This window comes from Antechinus flavipes, chromosome 5 (genome assembly GCF_016432865.1).
Source record: "Antechinus flavipes isolate AdamAnt ecotype Samford, QLD, Australia chromosome 5, AdamAnt_v2, whole genome shotgun sequence".
Taxonomy (NCBI): Eukaryota; Metazoa; Chordata; class Mammalia; order Dasyuromorphia; family Dasyuridae; genus Antechinus; species Antechinus flavipes.
In genome coordinates, this window is record NC_067402.1 from 102,352,260 (window position 1) to 102,373,198 (window position 20,939).

Consider the following 20,939-nt stretch of genomic DNA (forward strand, 5'->3'; position numbering starts at 1 on the left):
TCCAAAATGACCATAATATAAGAGAAAATAACATTAAATGTTATCAGAACCCTGATTAATGTACTGCATAATCCTGACTGTGGAGGACTGATGGTAAAACCCTCTCTTAAGAAAAGTGGTTTTCTATAGGTGTGAAATGAGACATACATTTTAAAATGTGGCCAAGGGTTTTCCTTCACTGCATTCATTTGTTGTTAAAAAAAAAAAAAAAAAAAAAAAAAAAGTCCATTGGGAGGAAGGCGCATTGTTTATTGTGAATGACAATGAGATTGAAAAAGAAACATTAACCTTTTTTAAAAATTTAAATGATAGTTGTAATTGCTGAGAAACAAGGTGCTTGGTAGCACCTACTTGTAGTGGTCATGACACTGCTTTAGTTCTCTTCATCAGGGGGAATACCCAATTCTTCATCTGTCCATTGAGAAGGATCTGGATATGGGAAATGACCCTAGGGGGAACAATTAAATAAAAATCAAGCATTCATTCAAATAGAGAAAACAAATGTTTAAATAAACATAAGAAACAGCATTATGTACTCTCTAACTGGCTCCTCTTCACTCAGCAATCAAATGCTACTGCCTACCTTACTGGATGCCCTAGCCTTTCTTCTGTTCACTGCCCATCTGTGTGTAAAATGAACTCTTTTAATCCCCCGTCTTTGTCAATAGCATCCTGGCTGGCTGCTTGTCCTTCCTCATGCCAAGTCCAGCTTATTGTCTAACTGCCAAGCTTGGCCAAGACACACGGCATGGTTGGGTCATTTCAGCAGTATCCAGTTCTCTGACCCCATTTGAGTCTTTTCTTGGCAAAGAAAAGACTGAAGGGTCTCAGTGCTACTAAGCAACTAAGCCAGATTTGAACTTGGGTCCTCCAGACTGCAGGCCCTGCAGCTGCTCAAGATATAGGACCTGATTGATTCAACCCAACCTGGACAAGATGCATTCTTCACACATGTGTTTGTTCCTGGGTAGATTGCTTAGCTGATCTGAGTGGTCTCAGCTCTCAAAGAGGCCAGACAACTACCCACAAAAATGGCACCCACACACAAGAACATAAGAGAACCCCACCGTCTTTAAGCAATCTCTTTTACGCCTGGACTTTCCACGGGAAAGTTGTTGTGACACTAAAATTCATGGTACGTATTATCAACTGGGACTTCAATGCTGTTCAACAATCCTTTTACTCTACCTTTACCACTTCCTTAGCTAATTAATTGATTGTTTTAAACTTTTTCTTCTTGCCCCCTCTTGCCACTACTGGTACCTTGGTTTCACATACTTATACTATATGGCAATGGCCTACCTTACTGAGAGAACTGAAGTCACCTAACTCAGAAATAGAAAGACATGAACTGATGCAAAGTAAAATAAGCAGAACAAGAACAATATACACAACTACAACAATGGGAATGGAAAAAACAACCACTACAAAACAATAAAAATACTGCAAAAAAATTGCAAAGAAGCTTGGTCCGAAAGAAGAGATGAGGAGATCTCATCCCGCTGCTTTGCAAAGGTACAAGGGGCAACAGATGTGAAATGTAGCATCAGATATTTCTGATGAAATGGTCAACTTTAATGATTTTTTTTTATTATAAGGGTAGCCTCTCTAGATTGGGATATCAATACAGGAGGAAATTTAGATCATGTAAAAACAAAAGACAGCAATAAAAAACTTATTTTTTAAAAAAGAAATATGCCAGAAAACATTGTCCTGTCCTAGTCTTATATAAAATTGGTACTTTTGCGCAAGGAATATAATTCCATTAGAATGTGAACTCTTTGAGAGCAGGGATTGCCTTTTCAATTTGCATCCTCAAGATGTGGTACATAATTTCTGCATATAATAAGAACTTCATGAATTCAATCATTCTTGCAGAATAGACCAAAAAAAATTAAAGAATGTCAAAGTTGGAGGGGACAAGAAAGTCAGCCATGAATTGGCAAAAATTCAGGAAATAACTGAAATAACATGAAGATGAGCAGACTTTAGTGGGAGAAAAAACTAAAAGAAAAACTCTTTAGTCCAGAAAGACAACCACAATGTAACATGAGAAAAATTTATGAAAATCATGAATATGATTAGGGTAAGGATGGATTTGTTTGCTAAAAAGCAGAATACTAAGAGAAAGCCATTAAAACTTGAAGAGATGCTAAGTTAAAACTTACAGGACATGAAAAATATCATGAAAAGTCACCCAGCATATATTCTGAGGCAAAAGTTTAACAGACTCTTAATTGGACAGGCCCTTAAAACCTGTCCCAGATTATAGCCTAAACTGAAATTTTCTGTAGAAAAATCAATTTTGAAACTCTACTTGCCATAGAAATCAACCCTTAAGCGCTACCATCAAGCAAAAACAACCTATTTTATTTGACCAGGTATGCATGACATAGCCTCTCTTTTGTGGGGTTTTATTCGGGAGCTATTTCTCAATGGTTCTAACAACAGCTTCTTATTCCACTTTGCAGATCTGACAAGAGGTTATATTGAATATGAAAGATTATTAAGAATGTATCATAAATCAAGACCTGACAGTCTCTCATGATCTTTTGAGCTGAGATGGGAAACAATGGCATAATGGGAAGAGCAATGAAAGTCAGGTCAGAGAGTCAAGCTCCAAATCCCAGCTGTTTCTTACTCTCTGGGTGATCCTGACCAGTATCCTCACTAGGAAAATGAAAGGGCTGGTCTACTTGACTTCTAAGGTTCTAATTCTAAATCTATGACCCTAAGATCTTACTATTTGAAATACAAAGAAAACAGCAAATTTATAGAAGTTTAATCTCCTCAGCCTCAAGCCATCCCTCCCAAAAAAAGAACAGGAAGCTGAAAATATAAATTTAAGATCTAGGTCAGCTCTTAAATCTTGTTTGTGTTGCCAATCCCTCTGCCATTCTCTAACTGAAGGAAATGCTAAATTTCAATTAGAGGTTAGTAAAAATAAGTTTTTCTTTCCCATCCAAGTCAGCTTAAGATTGGATAAAGTCGTGGATCTCTGACTCATAAATGACTGTGTCAAAAGAAAGCTAAGATATTGGTAAATCATCCCTAACTTTTAAAATTGATGTCCCAGAAGGCAAGCATGATCTCACACAAAGTGTCCATTGACACCCCCATCAGACAGTTCCAGGTTGAACTAATATGATATTTAAGAAATGGTATCTATAAATCATGATCCATAATGATGGATTACAGAACAAAATTTTCGCAAATAAAAAAATTATATTCCAAAGCTTACCAATACAGCATCCGAGTCATGCCAAAAACGCCAGAGAATCCAAAACCACATTGTAGCACTTAACAGCTCAGCTTGGAACACCTGAGATTTTGTCAGTTGGGGATACTGCCGGTAACGGGGTTTAATGTGTATACCACCTCCAGCACTATAATTCAAAAAAGAACTTTTTAAAAAATGCTTGTTACATTAGCAAGGCATTTGATGTCAAAATTATAAATCTCCAGCTATCATTTCAAATCATAAATATGCTTGTCCTAATTACAACTCCTTGTGGTAAGATGCAGATGAGATGTAAAAGTGCTCTATAAATTCTAAAATACTATGGCAAACTAAGGAAGACCTCCAGAAAGATGGGGGTGCATTTCTTCTAGTAGACTTATGAAACAAGGACATGAGTCACACGGGATGTATAAGTTGCAAACTGCAACGATAGATTGAACTTCATTAATGAGATCCCAGATCCATAGGAATATACTTCATATCACAAACAAACAAAAAAAAACAGGTTGGGACTAGGTTATGAGGGATTTTAAATGTCAATAAGAAGAGTTTCTATTTAATACTAGAATAATGAGAACTGGGCTTTATTGAGTAGAGGAATCTCAGACTGTGACTTTTAATCCCATCAACTCCCAGGATTCAATTATCATCTCTATTGTAATGATTCCCAGATCTAGCTCTGAGCTCTCTCCTACCCACCAGGCCCCCATCTCCAGCTGCCTATCAAAGTTAAAACCTGGATGCCCCATAGGCAACCTTTCAAAATAAATTGATTTTCTTTTCCCCAAAAACTTCTTCCTTCCTAACTTCCAGTCAGCCAGGCTCACAACCTGGGTCACCATCAACTCTTCATTCTCACCGCTCCACAGCCAATCTGCTGCCAAGGCCCACTGATTTTCCTTCCTAGCATTTTTCCTGAGCACCCCTTCCCCCCTTTGATACCACCCCCCCCACCTCAAGTCTGGACCATCCCAAAAGCATTCTGGTCTCCCCACCCAAAGGCTCTTCAAAGCTCTCCAATCAGCTGCCAAACTGATCCTCCTAAAATGCAATCGAGTCACATCACCAGGCTTCCTTTTAGTAAACGTCACTGGCCTTCTGTTAACTTATAGGATCAAATAGAAAACCCTCTTCTGCCATTCATTTATAGCCTTTCATAAACTGCCCCCCCCTCCCGCCCAGCTCCCTCCATGTAGGCTTGGGGGCGGCCTTCTCCACCCTCCAGGACGTCTCTCAGCCCAAGGCATTTTCAGTGGCCAACTCAAACTCCATCTCTGCAAGAATCTCTCCCAGGCCTCGGTGCCAGAGCTTACAGCCCACTTATCCTGCAGAGATTTGCACACGGCTGCTTGCCCTTTGCCTTTTAGCTCCATGAGAGCAGGCTGTCTTTGTGTCCCCAGTGCGGGGCACAAAGCAGGTGCAAGAGGGCCACGCCAGGCAAGGGAAGTGGACTTTTAAGTGCGGGAGGGCAGGGCACGGTCACCAGCCTCACTGCCTCGCTCCAAGTGTCTGCGTCCGGTGGCCAGACAGAGGTCAGGACTGGAGAGTTACCGAATGAATGAATCTCCAGCCACTGCCTGCACGTGGCTGTTCCCGTGCTGTCTGTCCCATTAGACTGCAAGCTCCCTGAGAACGGGGTTCTCTGCATACATGTTACTGAATGAATGAGCACGGAGCCTCAATAAAGTTGTTGACTTGACTCTGGGCTTGGTTTCTTTATTTCCTTCTATCCTCGGCCAAATAGAAGATGCTCTCTCAGTGCGAGGATAGGAGAGATTCTGTCAACACACACAGGAAGTGGGAAAAAAGGTAAAAACGGGAGGGGGAGGGGAAAGAGGGAAGAATGCACATGCGTAGACAAGGTGAAACAGTCGGAGTGGACAAATCACCGCCTCTCCACCGGATCGCCGAGCCCCACAATGCCCCGGGACGGAGGCGGTCACCAAGCTCAGCATTCTGGGACTTGTAGTCCCGCCAAGCTCCCTTCAAGGTGACCACAGGTCAGGGAGGGTGGGGAACAGAATAATGCCACTGAAACCCCCTCCATCCATCAGTCAACACTCACTGCCGGACTCCTCCAATGGCGCAACCAGTAGTCCGCTCACTCGGACCCTCCAGGAAGCGCCGGCCCCCCTCGCGAAGGAAAGGCCCCAGACGCCTCAACGCCGACATGACCGCGGGAATCCGCAGACCCGGGACTGAACACAGCGGAGTCTTCCCGACCTAGACCCGCCCCTTCCCTAGACGTCACTTCCCCCGTTCGACCACGAGCCCCGCCCCTCCAGCGTGGTGGATTGCCTCCTATCCTTTGAGAAGTTGCTTGCGAGATCGTCAGTCGCTGAAGTGTTAACGCGGCCCTGGGGACCGAGCTGGCCTTTAACAGTGCCTTACCTCAGCCTACGTGGGAAAGAGGCCCTGTGGGGCAGAGACCCCAAAGATCCTGGATCTGCAGCCGACTACGTATACTCACAATGCTGTTACTGTGCTAACCACCTAAGTGCCCTTCCTCTGTGCAAGTGCATTGAGTTATGCTTTGGCGTACAGCTAGCCTTGTTCTACCCAGGTTGAGTTGAAGCTAAGATTGTCTCTCCCCTCCCGGTGCCTGTGGTTGTAATGAATCCCTTCTCCGCCTCGTGTGTTCTTTCGCCTCCCGGAATCGAAGTGGGGCAGGACTGACACCCTCCCCCGTAGAAAAACGAATGGATTCTTCCAGTTTCAAACCCAACTGCATCTCCCGATTCGCGTGGGGAAGGGGCTTCGGATGTGATCGCGGGGAGCAGCAGGGTTCTTGCCGGTCTGGAGGCAGAGAGAATGTCTTTCCTCCGGGAGACTTCCCATCACGTCTCTTCAGGGTAGGTGCTAGTCCCTGAGCTCTCTACAATGGTTTGGCCCTGGGCGGGCTTAGGTAATCTCCTAGCAACGTTGACGCCATCCGCGGCCTGGGAGTGGTGAATCCCTTAACCACGCCCCCTCCCCCGGTACCCACGTGGAGACTTTGCGGCACCTAGAACCAAAACAAAGCTAGGGGTGTTCTCTGTGACATTTGAAAGATCTGATAAAGTTTTCATTTTATTTTATTTCCCAGCATACACCGATTTGTCAATGAAAAATTATCTTCCGTTACCACATATATTTACTATGAATATTCCACTTTAATTTCTTTTTAATTCAGACAAAGATGTTTCATACATCATTGTCACTGTAAATTTTACCTTTGTCAGTTTAATTACTCTCTTATGAAGAGCATATAAGGAGAGGCTGGGCTGAGGGAGGTGGAGTGTGGCCTATATTTGAAATAATATGGTATTTTCTGCCTTTCAGCAGGCCCAGCTATTCAATTCAAATTAAAAAAAAAAAAAAACCCTTAAGTCCTACTATTCAGAATGACAGCATTTGTCTAACTATACAAACACTAATATAATGCAACCATAATCTCCCAACTCTCTTCTCAAAGAGAAGCATATCTCACAATCTGTACTCTGGAGCCAAAACTAGTCATTGCAGTTAAAGTGACACAATCTAGAAAATACCCATCCTGCTCTCCTAGAGCTTACAATCTCCCAGGTGCCAAAGGTGCTTCTCCACCAAGCCCCAACAGGCTCCGCATCTTCACATCTCCCTGTTATCTTCTTGAAGAGCGGTCAGAAGACGTAGAAGTAAGAATACCTTAATAAGGGTACTACCCTGACACAGAATGTCATCCTAAATAATACCTAGAACTCCCCCACCTAATAATAAAAGCATTTGTTGTTATTAACATATTATATTGCCAGGCATGGTGCTATGCATTTGACAAACATCTGATCTGATCTAACCAACCAGCCGGTGAGGTAGGTGCTCTTAATTGTGCCCATTTTACAGTTGAGGAAACTGAAGCAAGCAGGCAGGGGTCACAGCTCAGAAGTCCCATCTGCTCAGGTCTTCCCAACCCCAGACCCAGCACTCTGTGCACTGTGGCACCCCAGCGGTCTCCGGAGTACTGAGAGATTAAACAACCTAGCCAGTTAAATGGCTCTTGGGTGTCAGAGGTGAGACTTGAACCCAGGACTTCCCAGCTGGCGTTCTAACCACTAAGCCATGCTGCTCCTCACAGAAACAGACGCCAACCAAAACCCTGTCTGCTGCTTACAAACAGCGATAACCCTGCGACTGGGGAAAGCAGAAAGGTAACAGCCTAGGAGTCTCTTTGTGTGGCACAGACACTGCGTGCCTTCAGAGGAAGTGGGCCTGCCTTCGGGCTCCTTGTTCGGAGCGCTGTAGCGCCCTAGACCCACGTGTGTTATGTTGTGTGCAGTAATGGCGCACTCCTTTCCAAACTCTGAAGGCTCTTGTAATGATGCCTGTTTCTTTCACTATCATTAGAATCATCATAGCCTTCTTGTATGTAAAAAATTTTAAGGTTTGAGAAGCTCTTTCTCTATTTTAACTCATTTGTTTCTCCCAACACCCCTGTGAGGTAGGACAGTCATTATCCCCATTTTACAGATGAGGGAACTGAGGCTGAGGGAGGATAAGTAAATTTCATAGAGTTGCACAGGTCTGAGGCAGGATTTGAACTCATCCCTCCTGAGGCCATGTCTAGGACTCTATTCACTTTTCCATTCCAAAGGTTCACCATGAACCTTTAAAGAAAGAGACAAGGGAAGAGAGAGAAAGAAAAACAGAGAAGGAAGGAAAGCAAGAGAGAAACAGACAGAATGAGAACATGTACACTGGGGTGGGATGGTAAAGGAAAGCATTCTCTTATACAGTCAACATTCACAGCAGCAGGGGCGACACTGACCAAGAGTGCTGGTTCTAGGGATACTCTGTGGGACCCGTTCCTCTCCACAGCTTCTTCAGTCAGTCAAGCCATCTCAGAATCTAGCATTCAGCCTTCTTGGAACCAACCCAGGCGAAAGGAAGGTGGTCCCCTGGCTGTCCCGGAAGGCCTCAGGAGTCACGCTGGCAGTTAGCTGGGAAGCCCTCTGCCTTCACCATTGCAGCCAGGGGGGGAAGGTTGAACTTTTTATAAGATATGGTTTGGCAGCCTCGAGGATATCCATTTTGGGATCTAGTGAGCGGCCAAGACCTTCCAACACCATGATCGCGAAGACAATGGAGGCAAAGTTACTCTCGAGCTTGACCTGAAATAGCAAAAACAGAGGCAGAGAGGTGCTTTTCCAAGTCTCGTCACATTCACTCCAAGGCCTCCAAGCACGGCCTTACCGATCCCTTCTCTGCCCCCACCAAGCCCAGCTGCACCCAATCTAACCAGAAATTTTTCTTAGCCAACCTTAATCACTGAATGGGTGCACCCTCAGTCAAACTGAGACCTGGGAAAGACTCAGCCAAGGCCTCCCACTGTACCTGGAGCCATCTCCAGTCATTCTGATCTATATCTTCCCACTAGATCCAGATGACTCCAAAGAGAAAAGGAAGCTGGAGCCTTTGCACAACCTCCCTCACTTAAATCCGATTACATACAAGTCATGGCATCACCTTCCTGATATCATGGTCCTCTTTGAGAGCAAAAGAACAAACAATTGTACATTCAACCACTATCTCCTATGCACCTACAAAACCATAAATGTAGAAAATAAAAGGAAAAATGTAGCTACTTCTTGCAAAGGTTTTGTTTTTCCTTTTTTTTTTCAAATGGCAGGAGGGAGAGGGAGATAAAAAGGAGAGGGAGAGAAAGAATATAATCCTCTCCCCCCCAAAAAAAAATTCTAGAAAGAAAAGAACACTAATTGAAGCATTTTTAAAAGAAATACCCAGTATAGAACAAAAGGAACTCCACAAGAATTCAGAGACTAGCAGGATAGGTTTGACAGTTACATGTTGAATTTATTATATACTTGAAAAGAAAGATGAATGCCATTTAATAGCAATCAACACTTTCATATATAATCCTTTTTTTTACATTTTCCTGTGTGTAAGTCATTATTTTATTTGATATTAAATTCAGAATAAAATATATTTTTAAAAAGTAGCAAAGCTGTATAGTACAACATTGGGATATAGAAATATAGCAAAGGGTTGGGAGAAAGAGAATTTCTTGAAATTTCATAATTTCAAGACTTCCACATTCAGTTACATTTTAAGAAGCCTTAGGCTAGATGACCTCCTCTAAGGAATACTGCTGTGATCCTTAGGCTGGAAAAAGATGGCCTTTAAGCCCCTTTCAAGTTTAAGAATCTACTGTGTTTGTTCACCCCTTCCTTGAGACACTACTCCCATACTTTCTAACTGTGTGATCATAGAAAAGTCACTTAACCTAACTTTGTTTTCCATGTATATGTGTATATATATTCACATATGCATATATATGAGGGGAACATACACACATGTACTGCATATGTATGTGTGCTCATGTGTATACACATACACATACACATACGCAGCTAGGTGGTAAAGTGCTAGACCTGGAGTTCAGATCCAGCCTCAGCCATGTACTGGCCATGTGACCCTGGACAAGTCATGTCATCCTGTCTGCCTCAGTTTCCTCATCTGTAAAATGAGCTGGAGAAGGAAATGGCAGACCATTATCTTTGTAAAGAAAGCCCAATGAAGAATTGGATGCTACTGAAAAAGGATTGAAACACATTGTGCATAGATCTGTATACACATATCCCTATTATACACACACACACACACACACACACACAAACACACACACACACACACCCCCCTATATTGTTACTCAGTAGTTTGATTGTGCAGACTCTTCATAGTCAGACCATAGCACACCAAGCCCTTCTGACCCAAGGGATTATATTCAGCTATCATTATCTTTTAGCCTTTTAATGCTGTCCGTGGAGTTTTCTTAACAAAGATCCTGGAATAGTTTGTCATTTTCTTCTCCAGTGGATGGATCAGTTTTTGTCAGAACTCTCCACTATGGCCTGTCCATCTTAGAAAACTGAACAGCACAGCTCATAGTTTCTTTGAGCCATGCAAGCCCCTCCATTACAAGGCAATGATCTAGGAGGGGACATGTATGTGGACATGCATATGTTTGCATGTGTGTGCATGTGCACATGCAGGTATATGTGTGTGAATGCACCTGTGAATATATACTAAGTTATATAACATACCTTTATATGTGTGTTTTATGCATATATACATGGTGTACATATATGTAAATACATACATTAAATATTTTACTACTTCTAATTCTTTATCAAAACAAGAAGTAGGCTAACGACTGAATATAGAGATTCTTGGTACCTTCCTGATTTTTACATCCAGTACTCTACTACGTCACACTCCCTAATAATGGATAGGTAGTCAAGTGTCTTGTAACTTTCAGCAGTTTATAAATAAATTGCTGCTACTAAAGTGCTTTAAAAAGAGTTTATTTTCTCACCTAAATTAAACTGTACTCACCACTCCTTCCCCAGATCCTGCTTGTACCATCAGGATGTAACCACTACCACACTGCCCAGCTCCAGGCTGTCCCACCCCTGCTCAGTGTCTTAGGCAGAAGTTTCAGTTAGGGCCCAGGCTCACCTTATGGGTCATCAGCAGCTTAAAGACACTGGAGAGCAGGTTTGCTACTTGAAGCTGTAAGGAAAAGCAAAGTTTAATCCAGAGCTTGAGGGTACCACTCCCGCCCCACCCCCAAAAGTGGGGGAAAAGGCTCACTGACTGCTCTAAAAGGGTACAGGGACTCCTCAAACCCCAAAATCCATGACTGGTTTATTCATAAGGACTGTTTTAAAAAGAGAGGAAAGGGGTAGAGGTGGGAGGTCTTAAAACTGTTCAATCTAAGGATCCTTTCTTTCTTCAGAGCAAAAAATCCCATAGATCACCTCCATCCATTTTCCATCACGCAAAAAAAAAATAAAAAGTCACTAGAATGAATGAGAAGAATGCTCCTACTTTCAATTGGGTCTCCAGAGTTGACCTGTAGTCATTTTCTAACATAATTTAAGTGAACATTTAAGTTACTTATTATCGATATAGGCTCATAGGTCTAGAAGATGGCTTCTTCTGCAATTAAGAGTCTTAATCACAGCAAATCAGCAACTCATACCCTCAGTCCTGGCTCAGCAGAGGAGCACAGCAGTGGGGGCAGCTTCCAGTCCTGGCTCAGAAGGCAAACTTTGGGAAACCAGTTTCCTGAACAGAACAGGCAAAGCCCAAGACCTGCAGACATAAGAGGACCCCGGGCTCAAAGCCAAGGCTCAGAGCTGCACAGAAAGCTTGGGGCAGCATCCTCTTTACCCCAGGAGCAGAGCTCTACCTTAAAAGTAAAAAAAGAGGAAATACCAAAAGAAAAGGAAAAAAAAATAAGGAAGAAATGGAAAAGAACCTTGATCACAGAAAGATCCTATGGTAATAGGGCAGAACAAAACACAAACTCAGAGGGCTGAATGTCCACAGAAGAAATCTCAAAGCGTGATAAACTGGTCTCAAGCCCAAAGAGATGTCTTAGAAATGCTCATAAAAGAGTTTAACAGTCCAATTAAGACTCAGGAAAGTCTTTGCCTGGGTTACATATATGGTAAGCTTCAGAAGTGGGATTTGAACTCAATCCTCTGATGCCAGATTTCTTTCTATTATAACATTTTACCTCGAAGCAGCTCACCCAAGAGCACTGAGGGAGAATATTACACTTGGGAGAGCCTATGGCTGAAATGGTTAAAGGAAAGAAGCACGACGACTGCAGGCCTCCTGAGGGAAGGGAACATCTTCTGTTTTATCCTAGCAGAGGGCCTGACAGATAGCAGGTGCTTAGTAAGTGATTGTTGGGTAAGATTGTTCCAATCTTCCTTAAACCAGAGACTGCAGCTCCCCAGCTCCTCAGCTGGGATTCACCGTGGCAGGGGAGGAGAAAGGAAGCAGCCTGGCCACTGCGGGGCAGACACCCACCTTTTCCAGGGTGATGGTGTTCTTCCTGGCCTGGGTCACCAGGACCGCCATCTCGGCTTTGAACGTCTCCACATCCTGGCACTCACTGGCCCGAGCATGCTGCAGGATGAGCTCGGCCACCCTTTCTCCCTGAAGACCAGAGGGAGAGAAGGCGGTAAGAGCCCCATCAAAGGCACCGGCCCAAGGAGGAGAACTGCTTTGGGCTCCCATCTCCCACACGGATAACGGGAGACACTGGGCATGCTACTGCAAGCTCACAGATTTGGAGCGGCCACTTAGCCACGCAGTTTAGCCTAGCTAACAGAGGAGATTTTGGAGGGCCTTCAAGAGTCCGATGAGCTCATAATTGTCTGGAGTTAGATTCAAATCCAGGTCTTCCTGACTTTTACATCTAGTACTCTACTATGTCATGCTGCATCTAACCCACATGCACTTCCCCTTTCCCCTACACCCCCTCAGATACATTGTAGGAACGCAAACATAAGTAAGATAACCTGAGTGCTGCAGTGGGCCTGGAGGCAGGAGGATGCATCTTTGTGAGTTCAAACGGGGCCTCAGACAGTGATCTAGGTCAGTTATTGCACTGGCTGCCTCAGTTTCCTCATCAGTAAAATGAACTGGAGAGGGAAATGATAAATTGCTCCAATATCTGCCAAGAAAATCCCAAATGGGGCCAGGAAGTCAGACATGACTGGAATGTGTGAATGACAACAATAATTCCCACATCCTGGATACAATTCTCGGGGCACTTGTGCTACTTAAAAAGCTTTCTTAAACCATCAGCAGGCAGAGACAGACTTCAATTTCTTACACAGTCCAGCTCTTTCTCCTCTCTCCAAATACAATTTGACTTTTAGATCACCTACCAGCTATCATAGGTTTGTTACCAAAAGCACAAGCAGCCAGCAAACGCAGGCAGGACACCACACGCTTGTCATCCATGTCCTCAGAGGGAAGAGAAATTTCCCTGTTCTACTTCCTAGCTGGGAAGACATTCGCCACTAGAAAAAACAATCATGAGCGCTTTGTGTATGGCCTGACTCAGAGGCCAGATGATGATGGAGGGAAAGCAGGTGATTTATCTGGAGTCAGGAAGGGCATCTGTTCTGATCCTCTGACACCCCTTGGAAGGGAGGGATCATGACCGCTCTACAGACGCAGAAACGGAGAACGACAGAGGCTCATGCTGCTGGTAAGTGTCTGAGTCGACAGCAGCTCGTGCCCCTGGTAAGCGTCCTGACTCCAGGAACTCCAGCCATTGCAGCACCTAACGGCTAAAATTCAACGTGGTGTCTTGGGGATCACAGACTTTTTCCTTTTGTAAATGTACAGTGTTCCCCTCCATGGCAAATTTTCAACATAGCGTATACACCAGCCACTTTGGGGGCAAAGCAATTCTATTAGAGTGGAGGGAAATCTAAGGATTTATGCAGATACACACACACACACACACACACACACACACACACACACACACTTTATTATTGTTATTTTCCAGTTGTGTCCGACTCTTCATGACCCACTGGGGGGTTTTCTTGGCAGAAATACTGGGGTGGTTTGTCATTTCCTTCTCCAGCTCACTTTACAGATGAAGAAACTGAGGTAAACAGGGAAGGTCACCAGCTAGTAAGAGTCGGAGGCCAAACTCAGGAAGTGAGTCCTCCTAATTCAAGCCCAGTTGTCCATCCAGTGTCCCACCTGGAAGCCCATGTGCAAATATTCACACACACAGATAGATAGATAGATAATATGTTATCTATCTATAATAATATGTATTATAATAATATATATTATCTATCTATATACCCATATACATATAATGTGTGTGCGGTGTGAAGATGCATGGATAGAGTCGGGCTTGGATTCATGAGGCCCTGAGTCAAATTCTGCCTCTGGCTTTGCTACCTACGAGACCAAGCCATATACTACCTTGCTTATAAAGAAGCCTCCAAGGGCCCTCTAGCTCCAAATCTATGATATTATGTTAGATGCATTCTATAGATCAAGGGTACCAGTATTTAAACTAGCTGAATTTGCCTTAAGAAAATGATCAGAGCTTTACTCCCAGTTGACAGCTGGCGGGAATGTTGTAGAGAGGATTCCTGTACTGACAAGGCGGGGACTAAGTAACCTCTTGGCCTTTGTCTTTAGGGATCCAAGGTGGAATTTCTCCACAAGAAATTTATCAGCTCAGAACCAGTCCCAAGCACAGAGAGCACTTGGGCTTCTCATTGTGGCAGCCCTTCTCCCTCCCCTCCATCCCATGGCCTTCTCTCTATAGCCAAACACATATTTTTCCAGGCCTATTTCCCATGTGTACACCACCTACCCAAGTCAAATTTTACCAGTGCCTTCATGACTTCCAGATGTTTTTAAGCCCATGGCCTCCAAGTAAAATTAGACATTCGTAAGCTGAATGGCAAAGTTTGAGAACTCTTGGAATAAAAATACTGCCTCACCTCTCCCTGAACCACAAGTCTTACCTGCCCCATGGCCACTGCAGTGAAGACTGCCCGGAAATTCTCCAGGTCTGCAGCCTGCAGTCCCGCCACGATGCCCGCGTCCAGCAGGACCAGCCTCAGGGGGGAAGAAGCAGGTCTGCTTTCCGACACCAGGGTATCAAGTGCGTCCCCCAGGCTCTTCTGGCCTCTTTGGCTCTCCTTAGGAAAGTCTGCTCCCTGCACCAGGATGTTCCCAGGGTGTAGGTCGGCATGGACAAAATTGTCAACAAATACCTGGAAAGGGATCCACCTCATCAACAGAATGCTTTCTCACTGTGAAGGGGAAAATTCTTCTAGACTTGTGTTTAGTTCTCAATTATCTATATGAATGGGGGGTGGGAGGGATGTATACATAATTTTTTTTGTACTAGATCTCTTAATTTCATTATATAAAGCAACTCCTAATGATAAAACTCTATTAACAGAGATCAGCATGTTGTCTGCACCTTGTGGCCCAAGAGCATTCCCTGGAGCATTGAGAGATTAGGATCTCATCATTAAAAAATCCACAATACCAATAAGAACTGGTGGGATGGAAACTTTTTTTTTTAATTTTTATTTTATTTTATTTTATAATAACTTTATATTGACAGAATCCATACCAGGGTAATTTTTTTACAACCTTATCCCTTGCACTCGCTTCTGTTCCGATTTTTCCCCTCCCTCCCTCCACCCCCTCCCCTAGATGGCAAGCAGTCCTATATATGTTAAATATGTTGCAGTATGGGATGGAAACTTAGTTTTGATTTTTATCTAAAAAAATGGGGTAAAGGTGTCCTCTAAATAAATTAAGACTATAAACTAGGTATGGGACTATTTAACCCATAACTATGTTAAATGCTTTATGTGGACTTACTGAGTTGAACTAATAATTTACCAATAACAAATGATTCTTATTCATTAAAGCACAAGTCTTAGATCACCTATGACCTCAAAAAAATTTGATGACAGTATTAATCTCACATTTTTAACCTTATTCTCATAATTAGGTGTGTTTAAAAATAACAGACTTTCTTTAAAACATCTCATAATTTGTATTCTAATCAGTCATTCTTTCAAATATTCCAATTAGCGAGGCTCAACTAACTATAATCTTAAAAATGACACTGGGGCCATTCCCTTTCATTTGCATGTGTGGATAGTGACAGAAATGATGCTGAGGGCACCAGGACCAGTCTGCTAGTAGGCAAAAGGAGATATTATTCTGAGCCCTCAAGCATGCAAAGGAAGTCACTGGAACCCTAGCAGAGGGGACAAGCAAACAATCAGGCACTAGCTGTGTGACAGGGAGGTCTCCTGAGGGAGCCATGAAGGTTGTAGAGCCCTCTTTCCCACATTTAGCAAAGAGTGGCAGCAGAAACTACCACAAGCCAAGGAATGAAACTTTCCAGAAAGTAAGGGATTCTTTTATAATATGAATGAACTTGGGTTCTGACATTGGTGCATCTGGGTTTCCTAGCGAGGGGCTACACCTGTAGATGACTTTTTTCATCTCAGTCCTGGGCACATCCTAGTCCATTCTCCCAGTGGGCAGTCAATAGGCAGCGGAATTCAGGGATTTTACAGCATCCCAGTTCTTACCATCTTCAGAAGCATGTCTATTCCCAGCTTTGCTATTTTCCCCTTCAACTTCGTAGGAATCTCTGACTTCTGATACCAGGACACAGGCACACTCTCCTTAAAGCAAAGAGAGAGGAAAGATGTCAGTTTGATGACCCTACCCCCAACCCAAAAGAGGAGAGAAGAATCCTTTTAGGGTCTTCCCCTTTCCTGGTTAACAGAAAGGTTGTTTTCCTATAAGATTCTTAAACAAGTTTCACTCAGCTAAGTCAGTCCTTATATTTACAAAGAAGGTGTGAAAATGAGAGCATGGGATATAATGCTCTTATGTCACAGTGGGCTAGAATTAATAATCCTGGATCCAACCATTCCAGTTAGCATTCTATGGGACATCATAGAGCATATGGTGGACATCTCATTTCCAATGATAGCACTAAACATTATGATAGCCATTGATTTATTCATAATGACAAAAAACTATGAGCATTATATCATTTGCTGCAATCCTGCAATATAGATCCTATATTATAACAATCCTGCAAAGTAGATACCAAGGGTATTATGCCAGTTTTACAGGTAACAAAACTGAGGCTCAGCAAGGTTAAGTGATTTGTCTGTGTTCAGACAGCTAATATTAGGAACATAAGTTAAACCTTGATCTCTATGGCCTCCTTGTCCCTCTCCTATTACATCACACTTCCAAGTTAGACATTCCCCACAGGAATCACAGATCTAACATCTAACACAGGTCTAACATCCAAATAAGAACACTCTCTGTGACACATATCTGCCCAATGTTCAGCCATCCAGATTTTGCTTCAAGAGCTTTGATAAAGGGAAATCTACTACCTTCTGAAGCATTTCATTCCACTTCTGAATAGTTCCAATTACTAGAAAGGCTTTTTTTTATATGAAAGTAAACCTGCCCTTCTGGGGCTAAGAGAGAAGAATCTTTGAAGCTTTATTTGCCGATGATCAGCAAGATAATAAATGTCAAAGCTTGAACTCAAACTGACCAAGCCAGTCTTTTTTTTTTTCGTAGATCATGCTGCCTTTATTTCTTTCTTTCTTTATGAATTCCTTATTTGTCATTTCTTTTTCTTTTATACTGAAGCTTTTTATTTTCAAAACATATGCAAGGATAGTTTTTCACCACTGAACATTGCAAAATTTTGTGTTCCAATTTCCCCTTTTTCCCTTCACCTCCTCCCGTAGATGGCAAATAATCCAATATATGTTAAACATGTAAATATATATGTAAATTCAATATACTGTAGTTCATAAGAGATGAACAGGACTATCCTAAATAAGTTATAACACATAGTGTGTGTATAGACATAGACACACACACACACACACACTTTAGATTTTATGTAATAATTACTAATTTAATAATAATTACTTCCTTTCATTCTTACTTCAAATGTTTCCACCAGAACATCTCTGGTGACAAAAGGCTGCAGAGGTGTGGGGAACCTGACAAAATTCACATCCATGAAATTGTGTTGAAAGCACTCTAGGTTCCGGGCTTCATAACGCAAGTCAATCTGTACAAAAAGAAAAGACAACAGATGAAGATGCACTTTGTTTAGCTTCTGAAGCCATTTAGAATCTGCCCTTCCAATCTCATTGGCCACTACTCCCCCCATAGACACACACACACATGCAGCCAAATTGGCTATCTCTCTATACTAGGTGCACCCCATGGACAAAATGCACTCCCTTCTACCTCACATCATCTCTCTCATCTCTCCAGATGCCGTTTAAGCACTGCTTCCTACAGGAAGCCTTTCCCGATTCCTTCGACCTACCTTTGGGCATTTCAGTCATGTCTATCTCTTCATACCCTTTTGACACAGGGATGGTTTGCCATGTCTCTCTCCAGCTCATGTTACAGATGAAACAAACAGTGTGATATCCCTTACTAGTTAAGTATCTGAGGCCAGATTTGAACTCGGGTCTGACTCCAGGACAAGTATTCTATCCACTGAGCTATCTAGCTATCCTGCATTTTACTACTCAAATTATAAGCTCTGGTGGCAGTAAGCAAAACAAAACAATAGCACATGAATAAACATTTATTAACCATCTTGTAAGTGCCAGACACTTATGAAGCAGTCCCTAAGATAGCCCATGTCCGCAAGGAGCTTATGTCATGATGAGGGGGCAGGAGGAGAATGGCAACACATAAAAAGAAGTAGTAGATAGATATAATTCTACATCAAATCTCGAGATATGGCCTTCCTCTAGTTCCCACTAATTCTCCTCATATCTTAGGTAACTGTCTTCACATATTTCATGGACTACCCTATGCCCCTGAGACCCTATGTTGGCAAATCTTCTGTATGTAAATACAAAATTACACAAAGCATTTCCAAGAAAGAGCACTCAGAGAAAGACTGGGAAAGACCTCGTGAGAGACTGAACCTGAGAGTTGCCCTGACAGAAGCTAAGGAATCGATGAAGCACAGGTAAGGGCAGCAGACAACCTTGTTCAGAGGTTCTCCAAAGCTTGAAGGAGGCTTAATAACAACAGACAGGCCATTCTTTACTGGACCTTTACTATCCTTGTAGATGCTAGTCATTAATCATTCTCTAGGGGACATCCATCCTATTTGACTTTTCATAATTGTTCTACAGTAGGGGAGGCCCCAGATGTGCTCACCTGTTGGACCATGAGCTTCTCAAATTCTTCTACTATCTCAGTCAAGCTGAGCCACTTAACTCCCGGAATGAGTCCGAGGATTTGACTGCCTATCTTCATCAGGACCAGATCCACCTGAACTTGAGCCAGTAGCCCAGGATGTAGCACCTACAGAGGAAAAGGGGGTATCAGTGAGCAGGCCACAGCCCAGGTATGCGCATGCTTCCAAGGACCAGGTAACCGGGCTGGCATCAGACCAAGGCAGTCCTGACAGGAGGGATCTCCCTGCCCTCAGTCCCTCGCCCTGCAGCCCATCCTGTGCATAGAGCACACTGGACCAGGGCTAGGGGTTTCAGACCCCCCATGATTCAACTAGTATTTTCAGTGAGTCTTCTCTAATCATGGAAGAGCACTTTGATCTTCATACTCAGAGACCTGAGAAAGACCCATTAGACAAGTAATTTCAGTTTTCCCATATATCAAATTAGGATTCGCATGGATGATTTCTGTGCGCCCTTATAAATGTCCCACAAGTAACCAACTAAATGTATACCTTATGGTGCCAAAGGCACTTGACAAAAATGGGTTTGACCCACAGAAATGAGTGGAGGGGGTTGCAGGAGGCGGATGTGCCTGGGAAGTAGGGCTAATCTGGGAATTTTGGAGGAGGAAAGCCCCTAGTTAGACAGGGGACTGGACCCACAGCAGTATGAACTTACTTTGATAGCTGCTGGGATGAAGTGCTTTGGTCCACGTGGACAGTCAGCAGGTGGAGGATGGGGCGGGGCCTGTCTTGAAGCAGTCAGGTAGGCCATGGGCAGAAGCAGATCTGGAAAAGCCTGATCCGGCGGTGCCGCTTTAGGCTTCTCCCCCTTCCAGAAATACCCCAAGAGCCTCCCCAGTCCTGCTGCCTCCCAGCCTTCAAAAGAGGGGGTCCCCCTGGAGGCCTCCACCAGTTTCTGGAAGCAGGCATGGTCAAGGAAGGCAGTGTCAACATAGGCCTTATACACTTGGGCCACACAACCCGAGCCCACCGGCTCCTGACTCTCAAAGCGGAGGGCTCGCCCCCACTCCTTCCCGAAGACCTTTTGCAGCAGGCGCCGGGTGTGAGCCCACGTGTGCGGGGCCACCTGAACGTGCAGCCGCGAGAACTGGGCGCAGAACTCTTCCGAGAAGAGATCGCGCCTGGTGCTGGCCCACTGGCCCAGTTTGATGTAGGTGGGGCCTGAGGACTCGGTGGCCAGCAGGAGCCACCTCAGCCAGAGCCGGTAGAAGCTGGGCACCAGGTAGGTGAGAGGGTAGAGCAGAAGAAGAGGGGTGAACTTCACCAGCAGGACACAGGCCCGGAACCCTGTTCGGAGGCCAAAGGCCAAGTTCAGCCAAACCCAGCTCCCGAACCCAGATGTGGAACTGTCGCCTGCCAGCGCCACTTCCTCAGAGGCACTCTTACACGGTCCAAGCTGATGCCCCGGGGACACCATCGCGGTCCCTCCCGAAGTCAGAATGAGTTTGGGTAAGGCGCCCAAGAGAAGCCAACCGATTCTAGATTTGGGCGGGCACATGACCTGCCTGTGTCTCCATGTAAGCAAACAAGATCTCTGTCCGACCTCAAAGCACCTTAGGTGGGCCAGGTAAGCCTTGATAGGGAATCGCCAGGAAGTCATGGTGACCCTGCAAGCAAAGGTGAGTGCATCAGTTCTCTTCCTTCCCAAAAGCCAGGGACGTCCAACTCCCTTGGACTACGAGGAACCACCACCGGCCGCGTGTTCGGTCTTGGGGACCAAAAGATCCGAGGGAGCCAGATGGATTCCTGCTTGCTCCCTTATCTGGGGGGTGGGGGTGGGGGGCGGTGGCCGGCCAAACCGGCAGGTCCTGCCTCTCCTACCTGTGGGCAGGCCAGCAAGTGCAGACTCCCAGCTGGGAGAGCCGGCCCGGGCAGTGGGCGGCCGCCCCAGCACGTCACCTTTTGAATGATTCTGCCGGGCCTGGCACTGGGCTCACCCTCCCACGCCGGTGCCTTTCCCCCGGCTGACAGCCAGCCCCCGGCTGCATGCTTCCTAGGCTCGGGAGTTAAAATGGGGCTTAGTCCCAAGGGCAAGCGGGCATCCCGGGAGGCTGTGGCCCGCCGACCCCG

The 20,939-nt window shown here is 44.4% G+C and overlaps 2 protein-coding genes across 2 annotated transcripts; both read right to left on the minus strand.

The window, feature by feature from the left end:
* Positions 1-228: 228 nt before the first annotated feature.
* Positions 229-5,466, minus strand: NDUFB2 (NADH:ubiquinone oxidoreductase subunit B2). The gene is made up of 3 exons (XM_051963548.1): positions 5,307-5,466; positions 3,242-3,386; positions 229-448 (listed from the first exon to the last, which is right to left on the minus strand). Exons 1-3 carry the CDS (start codon positions 5,411-5,413, stop codon positions 374-376), a joined length of 327 nt encoding a protein of 108 aa, XP_051819508.1. The 5' UTR covers positions 5,414-5,466; the 3' UTR covers positions 229-373.
* Positions 5,467-6,373: 907 nt separating this feature from the next.
* Positions 6,374-20,476, minus strand: ADCK2 (aarF domain containing kinase 2). The gene is made up of 8 exons (XM_051963537.1): positions 19,525-20,476; positions 18,827-18,973; positions 17,580-17,708; positions 16,183-16,278; positions 14,584-14,835; positions 12,101-12,229; positions 10,736-10,789; positions 6,374-8,367 (listed from the first exon to the last, which is right to left on the minus strand). Exons 1-8 carry the CDS (start codon positions 20,467-20,469, stop codon positions 8,215-8,217), a joined length of 1,905 nt encoding a protein of 634 aa, XP_051819497.1. The 5' UTR covers positions 20,470-20,476; the 3' UTR covers positions 6,374-8,214.
* Positions 20,477-20,939: the final 463 nt, after the last annotated feature.

Bases quoted from the DNA above. Each gene is read 5' to 3' on its own strand.
- ADCK2 (XM_051963537.1), bottom strand. From the start codon at position 20,469: ATGACTTCCTGGCGATTCCCTATCAAGGCTTACCTGGCCCACCTAAGG. The intron at 14,836-16,182 runs GTAAGAACTGGG...ATCCCTTTCCAG, and splicing joins TAGACATGCTTCTGAAGATG to GTATTTGTTGACAATTTTGT. The intron at 8,368-10,735 runs GTGAGCCTGGGC...TTGCTATTTCAG, and splicing joins AGCTGCTGATGACCCATAAG to GTCAAGCTCGAGAGTAACTT.
- NDUFB2 (XM_051963548.1), bottom strand. From the start codon at position 5,413: ATGTCGGCGTTGAGGCGTCTGGGGCCTTTCCTTCGCGAGGGGGGCCGG. The intron at 3,387-5,306 runs GTGAGTGTTGAC...TTTGAATTATAG, and splicing joins GCCATTGGAGGAGTCCGGCA to TGCTGGAGGTGGTATACACA. The intron at 449-3,241 runs GTAAGCTTTGGA...TGTTCCCCCTAG, and splicing joins ATGACTCGGATGCTGTATTG to GGTCATTTCCCATATCCAGA.